Genomic DNA, 20,266 nt, shown 5'->3' on the forward strand with positions numbered 1-20,266 from the left:
CCGAAACTTCTGTGATCTCAGGAGACTTCGGTTTCTTAAAAGGAGCTGTTTCAACTTTTATCTGATCATTTAGATTCAGTAAATGGTCAAGAAATAGCTCTTCTCAGGACTGAGGACTGGTATAGACTGACCGCTGGTTTAGAAAACATTAAAGTGCTTCTGCGTGCATTTTGTGCTATAAGGTCAATAGGCATTTTGCTTAAATATGTGTGAGTGTAAAAGTGCTTTGAGACGAATGATTTGAAGTTGCAAAGTAATTGATAACCCTTTAACTTGCACCAAATATCTGCAGTTACAACCACATTAATCTGACATAAGTAATGAATCCATTTTTGCCTCTGGTTTTCTACTTCAAGAGCAGAATTCTTCCTAAAATTAAGGAGGAATAAGAAACACTGGGGTTTTCTACCCTTATTTTTCAGGCTGTGGAGAAGGGCTGGTCTTGGCCTGTCTTCAATAAAAAGTCTAGTATGGGAATACAGTTTTTGATTCTAGTTTTAAGTTTTTTATATAGGGATGAAGAAAATATTTGAAAGTATGATCATTTGCATGAATAGGGAAGTATTTGTACAGTGGGAGTTGGATCTCAGTGTGGTCTTTGATCAGGCTGAACTTAGTTACTTTGTAAAAGTGTCTTCCTGTATAATATTGAAGACATTCAACTGAAAACAGCATATGAAGAAAGAAGAATTAGGAGTTTCTATGAAAGGTAGAAATGTCTTTCTTCTTAGAAAGATACCCATACCTTTTTTATAGAAATATCATCTTTCTGTGAAGATAGAAATATTTGAAATGAAGCAGGCAACTTTAATAATAAATGCAATCAATCTTTGAGCAAATTACTGAGAAAAGTAGTGTGGTTTTCATCTTACAGTATCATTTAAACCCAAACTGGATGTCTTCCTAGATAATAAATTAAATGAAACCTAAGTTAATGGGCTCCAGACAGAGGTAAAAAAGTAAAATATAATGAGGTCCAAATCAAAATTCAGGAGTTCCTTTAAAGTTTAAGCTTTATAAACTGAAAGTTTGTGGAATGTATATGAATTAAGTTCCTTTCTGTGGCAATGCTCTTATAAAGCCAGTTCTTCAGTGGTGTTCTGTTATCTAATATTTATCTGTAATAGAAGTAAAATTATGTTGTAACCACTTGCACTGCGCTTTTAACTGCAAAACAGTATTTGACATCATTAACTTGACCTATTTCTTTTTTCTTAACCTTGTTTTTTATTGGAGGAATCATCCTGACCATTAAATGGAAACTTTTATAGTCTGTAAAGGCATAATTGAACTCCACTGTGATTAGAGTCTTGCAAATGTAATCTGCCATTGCAGGGAAATAAACTGATTTAAATTGCTGCACTTGGTTCTACTTCTTTAGCTTGGGAGTAATCATTTGTGAAATCAAATTGGCACATGAAAAATGAATTGTGCAGTTTCAGAGGGCTGTTTCAGAGGGCTGTTTCTTTGAAGGCATTGTTACAATATAATTGCATAAGGAAACCAGTGTACTTATTTAGTATACTTGCAGACACCCAAAGCAAAATTAGCATTTTTATTAGAGCTGAGGGTAAAGCAGATGAAGAAAGAAATAAATACATGGAATGTTCAGTCTGAATACATTGCAAATTTGTATTTCATTTGTGAAAAATTGATAAACCTGGTTACTTCTAGAAATATAGAAATGGGTGTATGCAAATTGCTTATCATTCTGTGAAATATAGTTAAATTAAAATTGTGTCAAAGACACTATATATTTAACATAAGTGTTTTAGCTCTGAGTACAATCAATACATCAATAAATGGGACATACATACATAAGTAATTATTGAATTCAGTGTCAGTATTTTGGTTATACTATTTAAACAAGCATACAGTATATAATTTAGATGTTAATGTAGGAATGAGATTAGGAAGTTTTCTTTAAAAATTCTGCTGTTAAAATGAAGTTGCATCCTTGCATGTGTTCTTCTGCTTAGAGAAGCCCACTCTGGATTTCTGCATGCACCTCCTCATGAACCTTGGAAGCCATTGAAATGCAGATTTAGGGAAAGCTTAGATATTCTTATAAGCATTTCTCTTTGTGCACAAAATTGCTCTTTTCAAATGACATTAATAGTATTTTTTCTGCTTTCCATCTTTGGGCTCTGCAATTGAAAGTGATGGAGGGAGATGCAGGTGTCTATCTGAATGACTAATAAGACATTTTTCCAAATGCTGCGATTGCAGCAAACTATGCTTATTGTTGTGTATATATCAAGCTTTATTCAGTGTTGACTGATTAGTTCCAAATTAATTTTCAGAGTTACTTATTTTCCTAATATATCAGCCTCCTCTTGAAAGCTTTTCTTTTCTGTAGCTGATTTTGTAGTTTAAGAAAAGGTGGGGTCATTTTTATCCTTCCTTATACCGTACATTAATTTTAAGGTCCATTCTCATTATATCCTTCAGCTCCTGTAATCTCCATTATTTCTGTGTCTTTTAGTCTTTTAGTCTAAAATTTCTGTCATACCAATGCAGTCACTAAAATGAATTGACTATGTCTCTGCTTGCAGCATTCATTCAAGAGAATTCTGTTGTTGCAGGACAAAATGTGCATTTAAACTAGAGATGAATTTTCATTTTTCCAATTAATGGAATAAACTAGGCTTTCTAAATTTTAAGTTTTGAAGCCTGAGTTTAACTCGCAGACATTAGAATATTTAAGAACATGTTAATACCCTTAAATTCCATTAAATACTTCATGCTTGTCTGAATAAGACAGACAGAGAGAGCTTTTTTAGTCTGGAGTGAAAATTTGGGGAGTATCCCTGTATAGAAAAATACACTACTTTCTAAATAAATATATTAAGTAAATTTAAGTTACTCAGCTTGGATTTTATGAAGATGGAAATAGGAGACCCATGCTTTTCCAAATGCAGTATTGTACAGTTCTGAGTGTAAACATCAGTGCAGGCAGGTGTGTGAGCAGTCTAGACATTTATATTTCAATGTCTCCCGAGGTCCATGAGGAGGCACATCCAGAGAATGTGTTCTCACACATGACTATCCAGAGTTATATGAATCAGTGGAGGAGACTATTTGGAAACTTTGTTTGTGGGTAAGTAGCCCTGTTTGTATTGCGTACAAAGTAAATATGTACGGAAAACTGAATTCATAGAATCGCAGAATTATTTAGGTTGGAAAAGACCTTTAAGTTCATCAAGTCCACCTGTTAACCTGGCACTGCTCCATAATTTTCTGGTCTGCACTGCTGTGTTAGCACCTACAGTGTGTGGATAGTTCTCTTGGTTCTCTTGGTGATTTGTTTTTTTGTCACTTGTTTTTTTGAACAAGTGATAAGCCAGAATCCCAGAAAAGTATGGACAGGTATTCTGATCCCAAAAATATTCAAAATGCAAAACTGGTAGGTGTCCTTATTCTTTCTTGGCTGTGGCTGTAAGAGCAATGGTGGAACAAGGACAGAGTTTGTGGAAATAAGAAGGCGGTTTCCGTGGGTGTTGAGTGCAAATATTTTGTTGGATAGCAGCACAGTGCTGTTTCTTTTTTTCATTTGCGGGAGCAAGGACACAGAGAATCCTTTTAAAAAGAAACGTGGTTGTAAACTGGGACGGGTCTTGAAAGAGAAGTTGTTGTTCTCCTTGAAATAAGCTAATAATTGTACAGTTGTATGTACAAATGGTTTGACATTTGTAGAATGAGAACTTGTTTTATACCAAGTCAAATAGTAATTTCTCAGATGTTCTCTACAAACTATTTTCTCAGCAAAATTCCTCTGATATGCAATGCTTAGAGTCATAGAATCATTAAATCTGGAAAAACCCTAAGATGATTGAGTCCAGTTGTTTACCCAGCAGCACCATTTTCACCATGTCCCTGAGTTCCATATCCAGGTGCCTTTTGAACACTTCCAGGAATGGTGATTCCACCATGTCCCTGGCAGCCAGTTCCAGTGCCTGACCACCCTTTCAGTGAGGAAAGCCACTCTGTCCCCAGGCTGTAGCACTGCAGGGTTTGTGTGACCCAGGTGTAGGACCCAGTGCTTGTCTTTGTTGAACCTCAGGCCATTAAGGGTATTAATTAAGAGATTAAACAGGACTGCACTCAACACTGAGCCCTGGGGATCCCCACTTGTGACTGGCTGCCAACTGGATGTAATTCCATTCACCAACACTCAGGACCTGGCCATGCAGCCAGTTTGTGACCCAATGAAGAGTACAATTCATAAGCAGCTATGCACTTAGCTGCAAAATTAGTATTTTTTTAAATCTGATCCAGGCTTATTTTTATTTTCAATTAATTTCAGCTTATTTTTGATTTTAGGTGAGTGATCTGAAACCACTGTTCATATCAAGCAGTTTAAAAAAGAAACAAAACCACATATATCAAGTGCTAAGTAGGAAGTATGGGCTTTAGACTCTTATTGAATTTGGAGTAATTTGTAAAATGAGTGTAATGCTTTAGTAGAAGAATAATGAACTTTTTATTTTCTCAGGAAATAGACACTTAGAAAAGTAAACAAATAGAATGTTCATTTAGTTGATAGATATTTACAATTACTAATACTTACAATGAATGCTGTGCCAAAGATTGCATCCTGCAAGGTCTGTGCATAAATCTGAAATTTAAAATTTAAATTGCCTGTTTTTGAACTTAAAAAAACAGTAATATTTCATTTCACTTCAACATACTAAATTTGTTTAACTTTTGAATGGATGATTTTAAAGACAGCCTAATTCATAACATTTTTGTGTCAGAGCTCAGAAATAAATATGTTTAGTTAGCTAGATAAATATTCTAGTGTATCTTGCTTTATTCTTAAGACAATATATATGTACTTTTCATTTGCATTCCATGTTAGTCAAGGGATGAAATTTAAATTGTCTTCTGCTATTTAAGTATCTCTTACTGAATGAATGAATGAATGAATGAAATATTTATTTTTAATTCATGTGCATAAACAACAGGAGTGCAATTGTTGGCTGGTCTGTTTCTACCTCTCGTTTTGTAAAGTAGAAAAATCCACGTATTGCATTGATGAAACTTAAAGTCAAAAAGAATATTATAAGTAACTTCTTTTTTCTTGGAAGATTCATGATATATCATAAGAAAATTTAATCTCTGCAATAAATTGCTATTAAGAGAAAATAATTTTACAGCAAATTTTTTAGTTTACCCAAGTTGTTGCATATTAATTTTAAAAGTGAATGTAAAAATTTGGATGTTCTTTTAGTACATTTCTGCCTCACTCTCTAAATTGTTATAATTTGTAATTATACAGGAGGTTCTGCATGTTGCAGGAGTGGAAATGCAGTTAACAGCTGCTGTTTCTTTTTTGACTGTTCTGCAAGAGGAGTCGGTGTCCATCCATACGTACTCCCATTCCTTCCTACACATCATTCTCCAGAACCTGGAACACAGAGATGCAGGTCAGGGCTGCACAGCTACTCTGATGGCTGATGACCTCTACATGTTTTGTTTCCTTAGTGACCCTACAGTTCTTTGTCTACAGTGAGTGCAATCACTGTGACTTTGTATCTAGACTTGCATGAATGGAAAGATTTTTGCATGATGACCACTTTCATACTGATATTTAAATGTAATTCTGATTGAAGCAGGAAAAACCCCTCTTACTTTGTCTGAAGGATTAAATCCTAAAGTTGTTTCTGAGTCTGAGCTTCTCCTGAAGTACCAACATTTTGTGGCTGAGAAAGTGGAGGGAGGATGGTTGACAATTCTTCTGTGTTGCTTATTTTTTCTTAATTTCTTTGACAGTAGTTTTAGAATACAAAGGAAAGAAAAGGCCTGTTGTGCAACTAGAAAGTTTCAGTGGGCGTAAGAAAGGAATATGCTTCTAAATGAGGGAAATTAGCTTTATAAAGAAATTAGAGTACTTATTAATTTTATATAGGAATTGGAAAGGGAAAGTAAATGGGGGCAGACCTTGCTTCTTACCTATCCTACTTCATACTCTGGAGCCTTGAAAGTTAATATAGTGGCTTTCAGATTCATAGCTCCTTGAAGATGTGTGTAAAAAGTTAGAGCAAATTTTGTAAAACTGGTATATGTTTTGGTTTAGTTGTTGTATGTACAGTATAAGACATCACATATAACTCATATCTTTTAAACAGGTGTCAGCAATGCATGGCTGGAAACTCTTCTTGCTGTAATAGAAGCTTTACCAAAAGAAACTGTCAGACATGAGGTAATACTAATCTCTCACGCTAACAAAAAAACCCTAAGGTTGTAAGATTGTATTTCCCTGTAAGTTTTATTCACCCCAGTCAGATTTGTGGCAGTTTCATACCTGTGAAAATGGTAATGGTTGTGGAACACACTGTAAGAGACAAATGGGCAAAAAGGCGAGACAGGAAGGTCACTTCAAAAAAAGTAGTGTTCTTCAGCAAATAAAGTTAACACTTATTTACACTCCATTATTTACACTCCATTGTAATATTTCCATTGCACTTTGTACTTTCAGTGACATGTTTTCCTGCAGCCTGTTTTGATTTACAGGGTAGTATCTCACTCTATGTCTTCATGAAGAAACTACATTTTGTTTACTGTTGGACTAAAATTCCAGTATCTGCTAAATGGATCTGAATGCTGGAGATCCATTGCTTAGTGTATTTCAGTACTTCTTGGTGTACTAAAACTCTAATGCACTGCAAACACGCTTAATTTTTCACTGTGTAGCTCAAGAAAGAAGAACAAAATCTGTCACTAAGTTATAACGCCAGTCTCCTTTAGTCAGATAATTTATTCACTTTTAAATGTTCATATTTTTTTAAGTTCAGAAGCTTTGCAGCAGACATTTTGACTGTGTTAAAACAATATGGAGTTTTAAATATATGATTGTTTGTGTAGTATAAAAATTCTCATTAAAAGAAGAGTAAAATCCAGAACTGTTTAAAAATTCAACTTCTAAAGGGAAAAAGATAAGGTTGGAAGAAGCACAGAGAAATTATTCTAGTCACCTCCAAAATCTAATTGCAATGTAATTTTAAAGATGTCATTTAAACAAAATTGACTATTAATGTGCATAGGCACCATTATTTTTAATACTGATTAATTCAGTGAAAAGGTTAATGACGTTTGGGATATGTTTTTGTAGATTTTTGTTGGAAGAGGAATACTTTGATGCTCACAATTTTTCTGCTCACATTTCTTCTTTTTTTCCCCATGTAGATCCTGAATCCTCTTGTTTCCAAAGCACAGCTTTCTCAAACACTTCAGTCTCGCTTAGTTAGTTGTAAAATCATGGGAAAAGTAGCTAACAAATTTGAAGCTCATATGTAAGTAGACTGTCAATATATTTTCATTCTGCAGTGTAAACCAGTATTTTTTTGTTAGTGGACAAAAATTACTACAAGAAAAGTAAACTTTATTGCAAAAATAAAATCTTTTTTTTTTTTTCACAGATCCTTTTCATTATTTAACTGACATGTTTAGACTTGCTGATGTTCATAATTTTATAACTTGAGTTTGTATATTCTTTCACAGATTTGAATGGATACCATTTTCAGGCCATTTTTCCATATTGTTTTTCTTACTAGAAAATAAGCCACACAGTGGATTTCTCTGCAAACTTACAGGCGCAAAATAGAACTTCATCTCCTTTGAGTTTCTTGTCATAGGAGGAGGAATTCCATTCCTAACTTTTTATTATGTAACCAAATTTAGCATGTAGATCTGGGGGTTTTTTTCTGTCTCTAATTAAAATGTAGATATATGAGGAACTACTGCTGTTCCCTGATATTATCCAGCCCTTAGATTCAGTGTCTGTGAGCCTGGACAGAAGAGGGTGCAATGATGAAAGTAAATCCGAGTCACTCATCTGCCCAAAGCAGCTGGTGTGGTACATTCCTTGATCAGTTTAGCCAGGCCTGTGATAGCAGGACCACTTCCCCTAATGTGTTTGTATCCAGGCAATCCAGCACAGCATGACTTTGAATTACAATAGAAATCCACCGTGGGCCACTAAGTGCCCAGGAACTGTCTAGTTGAAGAAGCACACTCTAATAATGATTTTGATCTGCCCCAAAATGTAAGAATTCAGCGTAACAGAAAAGAAGAAAAACATGACAAGGCATTTAGGAATAAATTTCTTTAGATTATGTTTTTTTTCTTCAATAAAAAAGAGCTAGAAGCACCCAAAAGGAAACTATCTAAATTTTTTTTTTTTTTTTGCTGTTTAGACTATGGACATTCAAATTTTAATGAAAATGTTAGAGTAGTATTTTTTGAGACTGTTACCAAATCTTTATGTTCTAAATCTCTAGGACTCTGTCAGAATAGCAGCTGCATTTATTTATTTGATGTTACATTCTCATGGAAATAAGTGACTTTACAGATTACTTGGAATCTTATCTGAAATATAGTAGTGTTAATTAGTAGCCATAACAATCACATCTTTTGTGGTGTTTTTTCAACATGATTCCTTGCTCTTCAGAAGCAGGAATCCCCACATTTGAGTAAACAGGTCTTAGCACCTTTTCTGCACAGCCACTACATTTTAAGAAGATAACTCAGAATTTTCTGGGATATCTTGTTCTTCTGGTAGAGAGCTCTTGAGTGCAGTTCAGAGCTGGGTCCTCAGGTTTAGAATGTGGCAGACTGAGTAAAATTCGGGATGCACTCTCATTCCTCTTTCAGAAGGGCTCTTGGTACAGGCCCAGGAGACCTATCTATCCTCAGGAGTAGGCAATATATAAGCATATCTTCACTTTCTTCTGCAGAATGGCACAGTTTTTTCTCATAAAATTTATACTATAATTAAAAATTTTGTATTTGATGTTACTCCCAGGTTATTTTATATCCTGTCCTTGTCATGGAACATTAGTTTTTCTACCCTCCAATGTTCCAAGTTAAAAAGTCTTTTTTTCTTTTTATGTAGCCCCTAATTTAGAGTATTCTAAAATGCTGAACTTCCAAGACTGTACAGTTTTTGAAACTTGAGGCTAATTTTTTTCTGTAAGAGGTAAATAAATTTTCACTGAAATGAATGGAGGTTGTGCAAGCTGGCTTGAAAATTTGCTTGTCACTGTCTACATATTATTTATCTTGAGTTTTGCAATAACATAAGGATTTTTATAGAGATATTTTATGAATACTTATGACAGAAGTTTCACTTGGGCAGTGAAAGGAAACACAATGGCTCATTCTGCCAAGTTGTAATATGTGTTTTTACTGAAACAGGAATCAAAATTTTTATTTTGTATCTGCCATTGACTTACATGAATACTTGGTCTACTTGCCTGAAGGCATTGCAATATTCAAGCTTTTAATCTTAAATTCTTTTTCTCCTTTCTTCCTAATTATATCTTGGGTGATACCTGCATATCAAAGATGAGGTATTACAGACATTTAATTGGGATTTCCATTTCCATTTATATAATATTTTTATTCTTTGAGTGGCTGTTCAGAAATTGTACTGAAGATTAGAAGTTACTAAATGAGGACAGCATTCTACTAAAGTAGCCTACCTACTATTTTTGTAGTTTATAAGAAATAATAGATGAATATGAGCAAATTATAATGGCAGTAAATATTCCTTTTCCTGTCTCTTTCTAACACATATTTGCTTCCAATGTACAATATTCTTTTCTAATTGCTGATTATCAGAAAAATACTTTACTGTCTGTGATAAATTAGTAACTTTTTTTATGGGATAAACAAATAATATGTGAGTAAAGTTCAGTACTACTCAGTAGATTTTATATATTCTTTATATTAATAAAAAATGTTCACCTTTTTAGTGTTAAAAGAGAGGTTCTTCCATTGGTAAAATCACTGTGCCAGGATGTGGAATTTGAAGTTAGAGCTTGCATGTGTCGGCAGCTGGAACATGTAGCTCGAGGAATAGGGTGAGTGCAATTTGCCTGATTGATCTTAAATGCAAAATATTTCTCTAAAATGTTAACCTAAATGCTCTTTTTAAAATTGCTGAATTAATGCATACTCAATAATGAATTTGGAATGTACAGATGTGTTCTTAGTAATTGGCTGTTGGCAGTTGTCTCTTTTCCACTTTTAGATTTTTTTCTCTCAATAGTAAAATTGCTGAAACATAAACCCAGCAGAATTTTTAAAATAATGACTTCATCTATAGTTTCTTGAAATTATCTCAGTTATCTATTGGTAGTATTTGTGTTGTTTAAAAATTCTGACAATTATTAGCAGTTTTAATAATTACTGTGCAGTGTTTTGAAAAAGAATGCTAAATGGCTTTTGTAAACATATTTCAGCTCAGTATCAACTTTTACTTGAAGCTTGAAGGCCTTCAATATTCACACATAGGATTGAAAAAGTCTGGAACTTTAATAAAAGAACATGTTAATTACATACAGGATTGGTCTCTGAGTGAACAAATATTTTAAAATTTGAGGTCTCTCTACCTGTTATTTTGTCAGGGAAGAAAAAAAGCAATAACTTCTTTTACAGATTGAAAATTTGTCAAGTAACGTTCCTTACCCAGTGCTAGACAGCAGAGATAGATTAGATCTTATACTAAAATTAACCATACTGGAAAGGAAATTTTCTTAATTCTGTCTTTAAAATGAACTAAATTTCACTTATTCTATCTGGAAGTTGAAAGTTTAAAAAAATCACAGGTATTATGCAGTGGGAAATGAAAGCATTACTGGTAGTTTACCCCACCTTAGAATAGTGGGTTTAATAGGGTTAAATACTTTGTTATCAATTAGTGATCTGTCCTGTGTATTTTGATTTGATTCTTTCCTCACCAGCTGTTATTTTTAGTATTAATGTATTCATATAGACTGTTCTATCTCAGAAGTTTTTGCTTAATTCATTCTCAGTGCTTTAGATGATTTAATCTCATGAGAAATGGTGAACATTGAATGCTTTCAGTATGGAAGCTATGTCAGTGTGTCATGTTGAGGATGAATAGGTAGTAAGTAAATAAAAAAATAACTAAGCAGACATGAACAGCAAATTTTCAGGTAAATATTGAAGGTATAATGTTACAACAATCCAAATACTTATTTTTACTAGTCAGTGTTATTGCCACTACATGATCTATCATTTTCTCATAATTTTATTTGAATGTTTAATCATTTGCTTGGAAGAATACTGTTAACACCTCTTGATTTGCTGGTGTAATAGGTATAATAAACTCTGTAAGGTGCAAATCACTTTGATGCTGATTATAGATATTTAAAAGGATTATTGTTTATATTGACTTACCAAAGAGGCAGCTGTTACTGCTTTAGTCTGATTGGAAGGGATATTTTGAGCATTTTTATTTCAGCATCCTGGAGTTAAGTATTAGCAGTATGTTAGTAGGTCAGTACATACCAAGGTAAAAAAGGACAAGCAGAACCCCTTCTTTACTGCTTTAAACCAAGGCCAAAAGTCAGTGTTTAGACTAGAAATGGCATTTTCTCTGAGCAGTAGATGTTCTCTGTAAAGAAGAAAAGTCCTGAGATTGATTGGAGGTTTTTTAATTTAACATTAATTTGAACTTTGTCTGTTTTTTCTTCTTGACTCTCCAAAAAATATCTAAATGAGTATTTCAAGGGAGAATTCTGTTTTGCAGTGGCAGTATTGTTTTAATTGTAAGTTTTCTTTTAACTGTTTCATGTTGCAGGACAGAACTAACAAAAACTGTGGTGCTTCCTGAGTTAGTGGAGCTGGCAAGAGATGAGGGCAGCAGTGTACGCCTGGCTGCTTTTGAGACCTTGGTGAACCTGCTTGATATGTTTGATGCAGGTAAGAATCTAATTTAGGCTTCCTAGCCCAATTTTTAGTCCTCTAGTGCATCTTAAAATTGTGTTTAAATGCTTTTTGCTCTGACTGCATTATTCAGACATTTCTAATTTTATTTTGTTTGTTGCTTTGTCCTTTGTATTTCCTTTTATTTCATGTCTTGCAGTGCTTTATGTGCAGAAAGTTTTAAGGGAGGTGAGCTAGTTGTCCATGAAATCAATTATCAGATTCCAAATTTTTAATATAATATGCCTAAATTGAATGAGTAAAATTACTGCATAAATTATGGGAATATTGTGTTGCTAGTATCTAATGAATTAATGTAGTGCAATCAGTACACAGAATACAAAGTGTTAGCCCAACAAAAATGTACTGTACAGCAACTTGGTGATGAATTACTACGATATATGGTTGTATTTAAGCCATATAGAGGAGTGGGTAAGGAGGAGAAAAATATAGCGCAGTTTTGGGGAGAATACTGTAAATGGACTTTTTAGCAGTGAGTCTTTATATAAGTAAGTATGATAGTAGGTTAATTTTCTGATTCTTGAGCCTCTGTATTGATGCTACCAAGTTTGTGCCTGTGTTTGCACCTCTCACTCTTCCCTCCTCCTCCCCCACCCCCTGCTGTAACTACTGCTTTGAGTCACTGTAAGAAGCTTAGAGAAAGCAATCAGGGGTTATTTACAGGTTTTTAAGGAAAGTTTCTAGAAATTGGGATTGCGTGGGTTTTACTTTCATTGCTGAACTAGAAAATGAACACTTGAATGTAAATGACCCAAAATTACATTCTAAAGTTTTTCTCCCCACAATATCAAAATATTTCTTTAGGCCAATCTAACTTTGTTCAGTCACAATTATTTGCTGAATGTTGCTGTTGATCTACCATTAAAAAATCATTATACTTTTAAAACTCAAACATTTTAACACAATGATTTTATTTAAAATAAGTCAAAAGATACAAATTTCTTGAAAATTTTGCTTGTTTATTTTATAAGGACACAAAGTGTTTGGATTTGGCTTTAATTTCTAAATTATTTCACTTCTTTCCTGTGTCCTTAATTATTTTGTTTCTCTGTGAATTTATCATATACCAAACACTTTGAAACACTTCTCAGTAGGTTAAAAAAATTAACTTGCAGAATATCCTTATTTTTCTGTTTAACATCAAAGTCATGTTCAGTCTTGATCTCCCTGCATTCCTGCTATTGTAGGAAATCTTGTTGTAGGAGTACTGTAGTATTCTTTCTCTCCCTATATTCTTGGTGAATGGAGAAGGTAGTGACTGATTATTTATTCTCTGCCTCCTACTTTACTGGGGGATGCCTTTTCACTAACAACAACAACAAAATGAACTTAACAAGACAGGTACTAAATTTAGGATCATTCTCTCTACCTCTTGTTTTGTACCTTCAGTGAGTGCCTGCCAGAACTAATACTGAGAATGTTAAATGAAATTTTTCTCAATTTATTACAGAAGTTCAGTCTCTGTGCTCTTTTTAAAATGTTGACAAATGGCTAATTCTAAAAATTTCTTCTGTTTTTCAGATGATCGGAGTCAAACTGTTCTCCCATTAGTGAAAGCGTTCTGTGAAAAATCCTTCAAAACAGATGAATCTATCCTAGTTTCTTTATCTTTCCATCTAGGGAAACTGTGTACTGGATTATATGGTATGATTTAATTTCTTTTTAAAAATCTTAATCATGAGGGAAGATTGGAGAATTAGAACCCCTTGGAATGGTAGTTAGATTTTGGAAGTTTCCTCTGCTGGTGCCCATCTGCATATTGTTTATTGTTGGTTTTGTTTTGTTTAGACAGGGTCAAAGATGGCAGCATGGTGTTTAATCTTTATTGGTTTGACTGACTTTTTTTGGGTATTCTGGAGCTTGTGATTTGGATGATTTAATTTTTGAAACTAGAAACCTTTGAAAACATTATGATAACTTTGTTCTTTTCTGTGCTTGGTCTTTTTTTTAAGGCACAGTGCAGAGTGTGGCCCATAAGGAACTTCAGGGGAGAAAGGGGATGCCGTTTGGATTCCCCAGTTGCAGCTGAGGCCAATCTGTACTCATTACTTTTATACCCATAATCTGTGCTTGAATTTTCACTTGAGCACAACTTTCCTTGATAATTCTGCCCACCATATTTTACCTGTTGAGGAAGAGCACACAATCGTGGCTTTACAGTATAATTTCTCCCTAGACTCTTAAAACATTTGATCTTTCCTACAGCTCTTTAAAATAAACCTTCATGATTATGCTAGAGACAATCAAAGTATCCTTTGCTTCACTACAGATTACTTGAAATGGCTGTTCCACAGTGTCAAAATGTTATTTTCAGAAACAGAGAGCTAGGACAGTCCATCCTGTGTTTATCATGTTTTTCAAGTCTTCTTTTCTCTAGGTTGAATGACTAACTCCTGATCTTTCTTCACCTCTGAACTCTATCTGACAAGTCCATATTTTTCTTGAAGTGTTAGGCCTTAGGACAGTTGAATGAAGTGAAAGGATTGCTTCACGTGTCTTGCCAAATATATTGCTGTTCACATTTTTCAGTATGAAAAATTGCCTCTTTCAAAAAATCTAGCAGCTAGTTAGTCTTTCTCTTTCCTGGCCTTGTGCAGGTGATGCAGATCAGGCCAAGCATGGTACCTTACTGCTGTTCTAATGGAATAATAGTCTAAAATTTTAAGACCATATGTCCAGTTACTGAAGACATTTTATTTTAAACTCTGTCTTTCTGAAGAATGAACATTCTCTGTCCTTGTTTGATGCTTTCAGAATGCTGAGTAAGCAAAGTCTCTAGTTTAGCATCCAGAAGAAGTATGAAAATACTGAATAGTACCACAACTAGGATAGAACTTACTTTATACAATTGCCTATCTTGTATATGGGTAGTTTTCTCTTACTTGTTTTTCCAAGCAGTTTTGGAGCACTTTCAGAGTTCTTAATCTGTCACTCCCGTTCTCTTGTTGTGAAAGTCATGACCCTTATTGCCTCTTTTGTTTCCCAGGTCCTGTTTTCCCATACTAGAAGGAAATTGAATCAGTTTGACAAGTTCTCCTTTTGCCATGTTGGCTACTGCTATTTTTTAGGGGATATATGTGGGGGTGTGTGTATGTTGGTATTTAGTAGTAGACTTTTTTTTTTTTGTTTGTTTCAATTTTTTCAAACATGTGAAAGTAACCTGACTTACGTAATTACATGGCTTGTCCTTTCCCTCTCCAGTTATTGAATATAAGTACCACTTCAGCTCTTTTCTATTCTGTTATTTAAGATTTCAACAGCTAGTACTTTGAGTACTGGAACAAAGCACATCTGACTGCACATTTTGAAAACCTTTTGTTTTAAGAGTCACTGATCTGTTGTTTCTCTACTTAAAGCTTGAATTTTTGTCAGACTTATTAATTGTACTCAGCCTAATGATATTAGTGGAATTAAAAAAAAAATCTTAAGAATTTCAGCTTTCTTGATACCAATCAGTGAGAGCTTTTCCTTGCTCTCTGGAATAGAAAATTGCGCCTTTTCTTGGTTATTCTCTTATTACTAATGTACTTGTAGTTTTTTAATTCTTCTTGCTAGTTACATTCCAGTTTGTTTTGAGTACTTGTGTGTAGTGATTATACTCTGCTAGATTCAAGGCAGGTAGAAGGAAGAGGAGAGATAAAATCAAGATATTTGATAGATTTAAAAATAATATTTGTTTGGGTACATTATTAATAGCATTTGTAATGAGGAAAGTTTGTTGTTTTGTTTGGTTTTTTTTTTTTTTTTGAGGCATTTTTACTCCTGAACAGCACTTGCGATTTTTGGAATTTTATAAGAAGCTTTCCACACTGGGTTTACAGCAGGAAAATGGGCATAATGATAATCAACTACATCTGCAAACTCTGGAACAGGAAAAGAAGTATATTTCAGTGAGGAAAAACTGTGCTTACAATTTTCCAGTAAGTAATATTAATTTAAGGTTTAATCTTTAATTTGTGCTGTGCATGTAGTTCTCTAAATAGGACTATAGAAGTGATAGAGGAGTTATTCCCAAATTGTTCATTATTATCTAGATTTTAGCCCTTTCCTGCAAAGTTTCAGTTAGTGAGGTTGTGCAAAAGAGTTAGCAGGAAATACTACTCTGCAGAGCCTCAGAAAAATATTGGCAAATTTGGACTGAGGAAATGGTGTTCTAAGAGTTGGTCTTATTCTTTCTTACACATTTTCTCCAAACGCTTAGCACAAAGGATTTGGGGGAGGGTCTGTGAAACAGAGTCCCCAGTCTCAAACCACTTGAATCCACACTTTGACATTCATTGTGTGTCACATCATTCTAGGGAGCTGGAGATTGAAACTGAATGCTCAGGTTGATGTTTTAGTTGTGTTCCTGCCTGAGTACATAAAGTCTTTTCAATTTTATGTGAGGTCTTTAAATACACCAGTCATATTTCTGTAAATCCACTTTGTATTTTGGCATGCTGCATTTGTATTCAATGAAAACATGTTTGCACCAAGAGCCAGTAGACAGATATTTTTTCTTCTGCCTTTTAAAGGCAAACACACTGTAGGTAGACATCTGTTGGTTTATTTGAGCAAAACCAAGGTATGTACAAACACAATCATATTGAAATTCAGATTCTAGCTTTGCTGCTTGCTAAAATGTTCTTTGTTTTTGAAGTATCCATTTGCAGTTTTTGCTAGAGTACAGAAACATTAACAATATTAGAAATCTTAAGTTTTATATCCCATGGTTTTAGTCCTTATCTTCAAAGAAACAGCCTGCAGCATGTATGGAAGATAAATAAATTCAGTTTAGTTCTCGGCTCTGGATTTTGTCTGGTGCCTGTGTTTTAACAAGGCCAGCAAAACCTCCACACTTCCTCTGTAAAATAACAACCTGTTACCTGTCAAGTTCATCTGATAATCTCTGCTAGTGTCATCCTTTAGCTGTGTAGTTAAAAAAGGACTTTATCCTTCCACAGGCCATGATTGTATTTGTGGATCCAAAGAACTTCCATTTAGAACTTTATTCTATATTCTTCTGCCTTTGTCATGACCCCGAAGTTCCTGTCAGATATACCATGGCCATAAGTTTTTTTGAAGTAAGTCTACAATGGTTCTTTGTTACTGTTCACATGGTTTTATTTTATTTTGTTTTCGTCTTTAAGCTTACATTTGTGGCTGTTCAACCAAAATAAAAAGACATAAGAAAATGTGTTGAAATTATTTAGTTTTTCAAGAGTGTTCAGTTCCTTCTAACCTCTGTATATAGCCCATATACACATGTTATTTTATTTGTGTGACATTTGCCTGCAAGAGATTACTGCTAGGTCAGATTGTAAGGAGCAATGAAAAAAATGTACAAATGCATAGGTATTATTAACTATATGGAGTTAATTCCAGAAATTAAAATGTGTTTCATAGCACTCTTGTGTTTCAGTCTTTGATCCCATTTTTTTGCTGGGGAAATTGGTAAATTAAGCAGTTTGCTGAAAACTTTTAAATGAATAGTAGAGGGAAAAATGGCTTTACTTCCACCATTGTAAGAAAGATGTATGGATTTCCAGTTCTCATTACCTATTGATGTCTTGTTTTAATGAATAATAGTCCAACATAATTGTTGGAATTATAAAATTAGCATCAATTCTACATAATATTTTGTTTTAGCTGTGTAGCACTATTAAGGTATTGCCTGAATATAGGAAAGCTCATTAAAAAAAAAACAAACCTGTAAAATTATACCTTGGTCTAAATGTGCATTTAGTTCTTGTTGATTTAATTTTAACAGTTTAACTAGGCAACCATGTGACAGGCAAAAATGAGTAGTTTATGGCATTCCCTGCTAGCTGGATTACTTTCCAAAAAATAAAGTCCTTGTAGCTATTTCCTTAAAGCTTCATCTTGATTGAAAGTAAGCTCTTATTTTCACTTGGCTTAAAGGAACATTAAAAAACATCATCTAAATATTTCTTGTGGCAAAAAAATCTCATTCATTAAGTTTGTGTTATGCTTGCTATAAGAGCTTTTTAATAGCATGGAGATGGACTGCTGGTGTTTTTAAAAATTTACATGAGACTTATGAATCACATGAGTCACAGTCAAAAACCAAAAGGAGTAAGGAGTGGAAACTTTGGGTGGAAGGTTGGGGAAACTTAAAATCCAGCACAGGATAAGAAAATTTTGCATTTCATCTTCTGTAAATTATACAGCAGGCTGACTCTTAACTCTCCTAATTTACAGCATTTGAATATTCCTCAAGGAAATTTCTAGCCTTGCAGTGCAGCCTAAAAAAATCTTGTTAAATGTGAAATAGAGTTAATTCCAAAAGCATGTTTCATAGTCAGATAATAGACCTGTTTCTTGTCTCATGTTCTTTATATAAGCATATTTTTAATGTGATCAGTGGGAAAGTACACAGCTTTAGGAAGCTGATATTAAACACTTTTTTCTGTGTCTCTTCATGCTTGCTTGTAAAGTAAGAAAGTAGTGTTGTGCCATAGAACTAAAGAATGTTTCACCTTGCTATCTTACTGTCATTTTTTTAGGTTGCTAAGCTTTTAAATTCTGATGTGTATACAATACATAAAGAACTGGTTACACTATTACAGGATGAGTCACTGGAGGTAATACACTTCTATTGAAACTTCTTTTGCTTGTTACATCAAGGCAGATTATCTTCATGTTTAATAACTCTTCACTAACACAGCAGAGTAACAATTTGAAATGATTAACAGCTTTTACTTCTGTTGCACAGACTCTGCATAAAGATGCCAGCCTCCTGTGAATAAAAAGGAGGAAAATAGGAAGGTGTTTGAATTTAGTAAACTTACCACACTAAATTTATTTGGTTTTAAAAATACTAATTCTAAATAGTTTTAATTGCTGTATTATTTATTACCTTATAAACTCTAAAAAACTTCAGGTTTGGTACTATATTAAAATAATAGCTGATAGGATTCAAGGTCTTTTGCTTTGTTCTATTTTTATTGTCCAGTTGAGGAGGAGATAAAGAAGTTGTGTATGGTTTGAAGAATAAGATTTACAGAAAGAGATTTGGTCCGTGGTAACTTGCAGAGAACATGGATCCGTTACATTGCAGTTAACACAGTGAGACTTTTTAGTACGGAAAAAAGAGACATATTCAAGAAAAAATCACCATTTCCTCTGGTACCAGTTACTCCAGTAATAAGTTAGACTACTCCAGTTGTAAAACTAGTCTGAGCACATAAATAAAATCTGAGACCTGTAATGCTTATATTACTTACTGCATTAAAATATCAGTCATCAATGCAGCTAATCAATACAACTAATCTCCATTTTTTTTCAATATGAGAGAGCAGTAACTTGAAAGGTGTCAGTAGGGACATGTTGGTGAGAGTTAAAAAAGGAGCTGAGTAAATTTACAGACCTCTTTCATGCAGCCTTTCTTTAAATAGGTGTTAGATGCCCTAGTAGGTCACCTTCCTGAAATCCTTGAACTAATGACTAATGGAGGAGAAAACAATGGATCAGAAAGCAAGGTGGGTATTCTCATGGGGTTTTTAACATTTTCTTTCTAAATGAGGGTAGTAAGAAATTTCAGACAAATTTTGCTTTCATGATTAGTTTCTGCTTTGGAGAGATATCCATTTGTTGGTTTTTTTTTTTTTTTTTTTTTTTTTTTGTTTTGTTTTGGGTTTTTTTGTTTTTTTTTTATTGTTGACATTATAAGCTTCAACATTCAAAAAATTTGGAAAGATTAGAGTTAATATGAAAATGAACAGTTTATACATGTTCTTTTTCTAATTGACAGCAGATAAGTGAAAGCAAAACTTGGTTTTGTGTTAAGGGATTAATAGCTAATACCTCTTGTAAATTTTTTCATATGGATGTATCAATTGCTCATGGGTGCCATTTTCAGGCTTCTGATAGAAGGAAATCTATTTCCTGAAGTGAAGACACAGAATTAAGAGATCAGTACTCAGCTCCCACCTTTTCTAATTTAATTGTATGTGGCTCTGGGTGATGGTTTATTCCATGACTCCTCACCTCTAAGATGGAACAGAAAGGATGCTGTTTTTGAGCATACTTCCTAAATGTATGATAAATTGAGATATTGCAGCAGTATAAGAACTGAAGAAGTTTATTTTCTTGTACCTGAAGAAGTTGACAGTGTAATTTAGAAATTTGAATTTGTCAGTTGTTTACAGCTGTAAATATATATAACATACAGCAAATGCAATGTCAGGTGTGGCGGTCTGTTTCATTTTTCTTAATATTAAAGGGAATTTAGCTTGGATACTAAAAATTCTTTGCCTTCTACTGAGAAAAGGTGTACAATTCCTACTAAAATTAATTCCTACTAGAACTAATTAGGGGATTGAGAACAATAACTGCAAAGATTAAGAGGATAAAAGAGAAATAGGATTCATTTGGTTTGAGAGAGAGAATGCTGAGGAGAGTTGGCATAATGGTTTTAATATCTGTAAAAGGGTGTTACAAAGAGAACGGTGTTTAGTTTTCCTTTGTCAGAAGAAGGATTGGAGATGAAAGTGTATTTAGCTAGGTA

General features: G+C 33.8%; 1 protein-coding gene across 4 annotated transcripts in view; it reads left to right on the forward strand.

Moving 5' to 3' along the window:
* Positions 1-20,266, forward strand: part of PPP4R4 (protein phosphatase 4 regulatory subunit 4) — a 58,902-nt gene that overhangs the window by 23,637 nt on the left and 14,999 nt on the right. For all 4 annotated transcript variants that reach the window (XM_041476269.1, XM_041476270.1, XM_041476271.1 and 1 more), the window contains 10 exons: positions 5,282-5,429; positions 6,132-6,205; positions 7,189-7,295; positions 9,759-9,866; positions 11,612-11,733; positions 13,279-13,401; positions 15,508-15,677; positions 16,701-16,820; positions 18,264-18,341; positions 19,155-19,238. In XM_041476269.1, the coding sequence (XP_041332203.1) occupies positions 5,282-5,429; positions 6,132-6,205; positions 7,189-7,295; positions 9,759-9,866; positions 11,612-11,733; positions 13,279-13,401; positions 15,508-15,677; positions 16,701-16,820; positions 18,264-18,341; positions 19,155-19,238 (1,134 nt within the window). The remainder of the gene's footprint in view (positions 1-5,281; positions 5,430-6,131; positions 6,206-7,188; positions 7,296-9,758; positions 9,867-11,611; positions 11,734-13,278; positions 13,402-15,507; positions 15,678-16,700; positions 16,821-18,263; positions 18,342-19,154; positions 19,239-20,266) is intronic.

This window comes from Pyrgilauda ruficollis, unplaced genomic scaffold (genome assembly GCF_017590135.1).
Source record: "Pyrgilauda ruficollis isolate IOZ18807 unplaced genomic scaffold, ASM1759013v1 scaffold38, whole genome shotgun sequence".
NCBI lineage: Eukaryota > Metazoa > Chordata > Aves > Passeriformes > Passeridae > Pyrgilauda > Pyrgilauda ruficollis.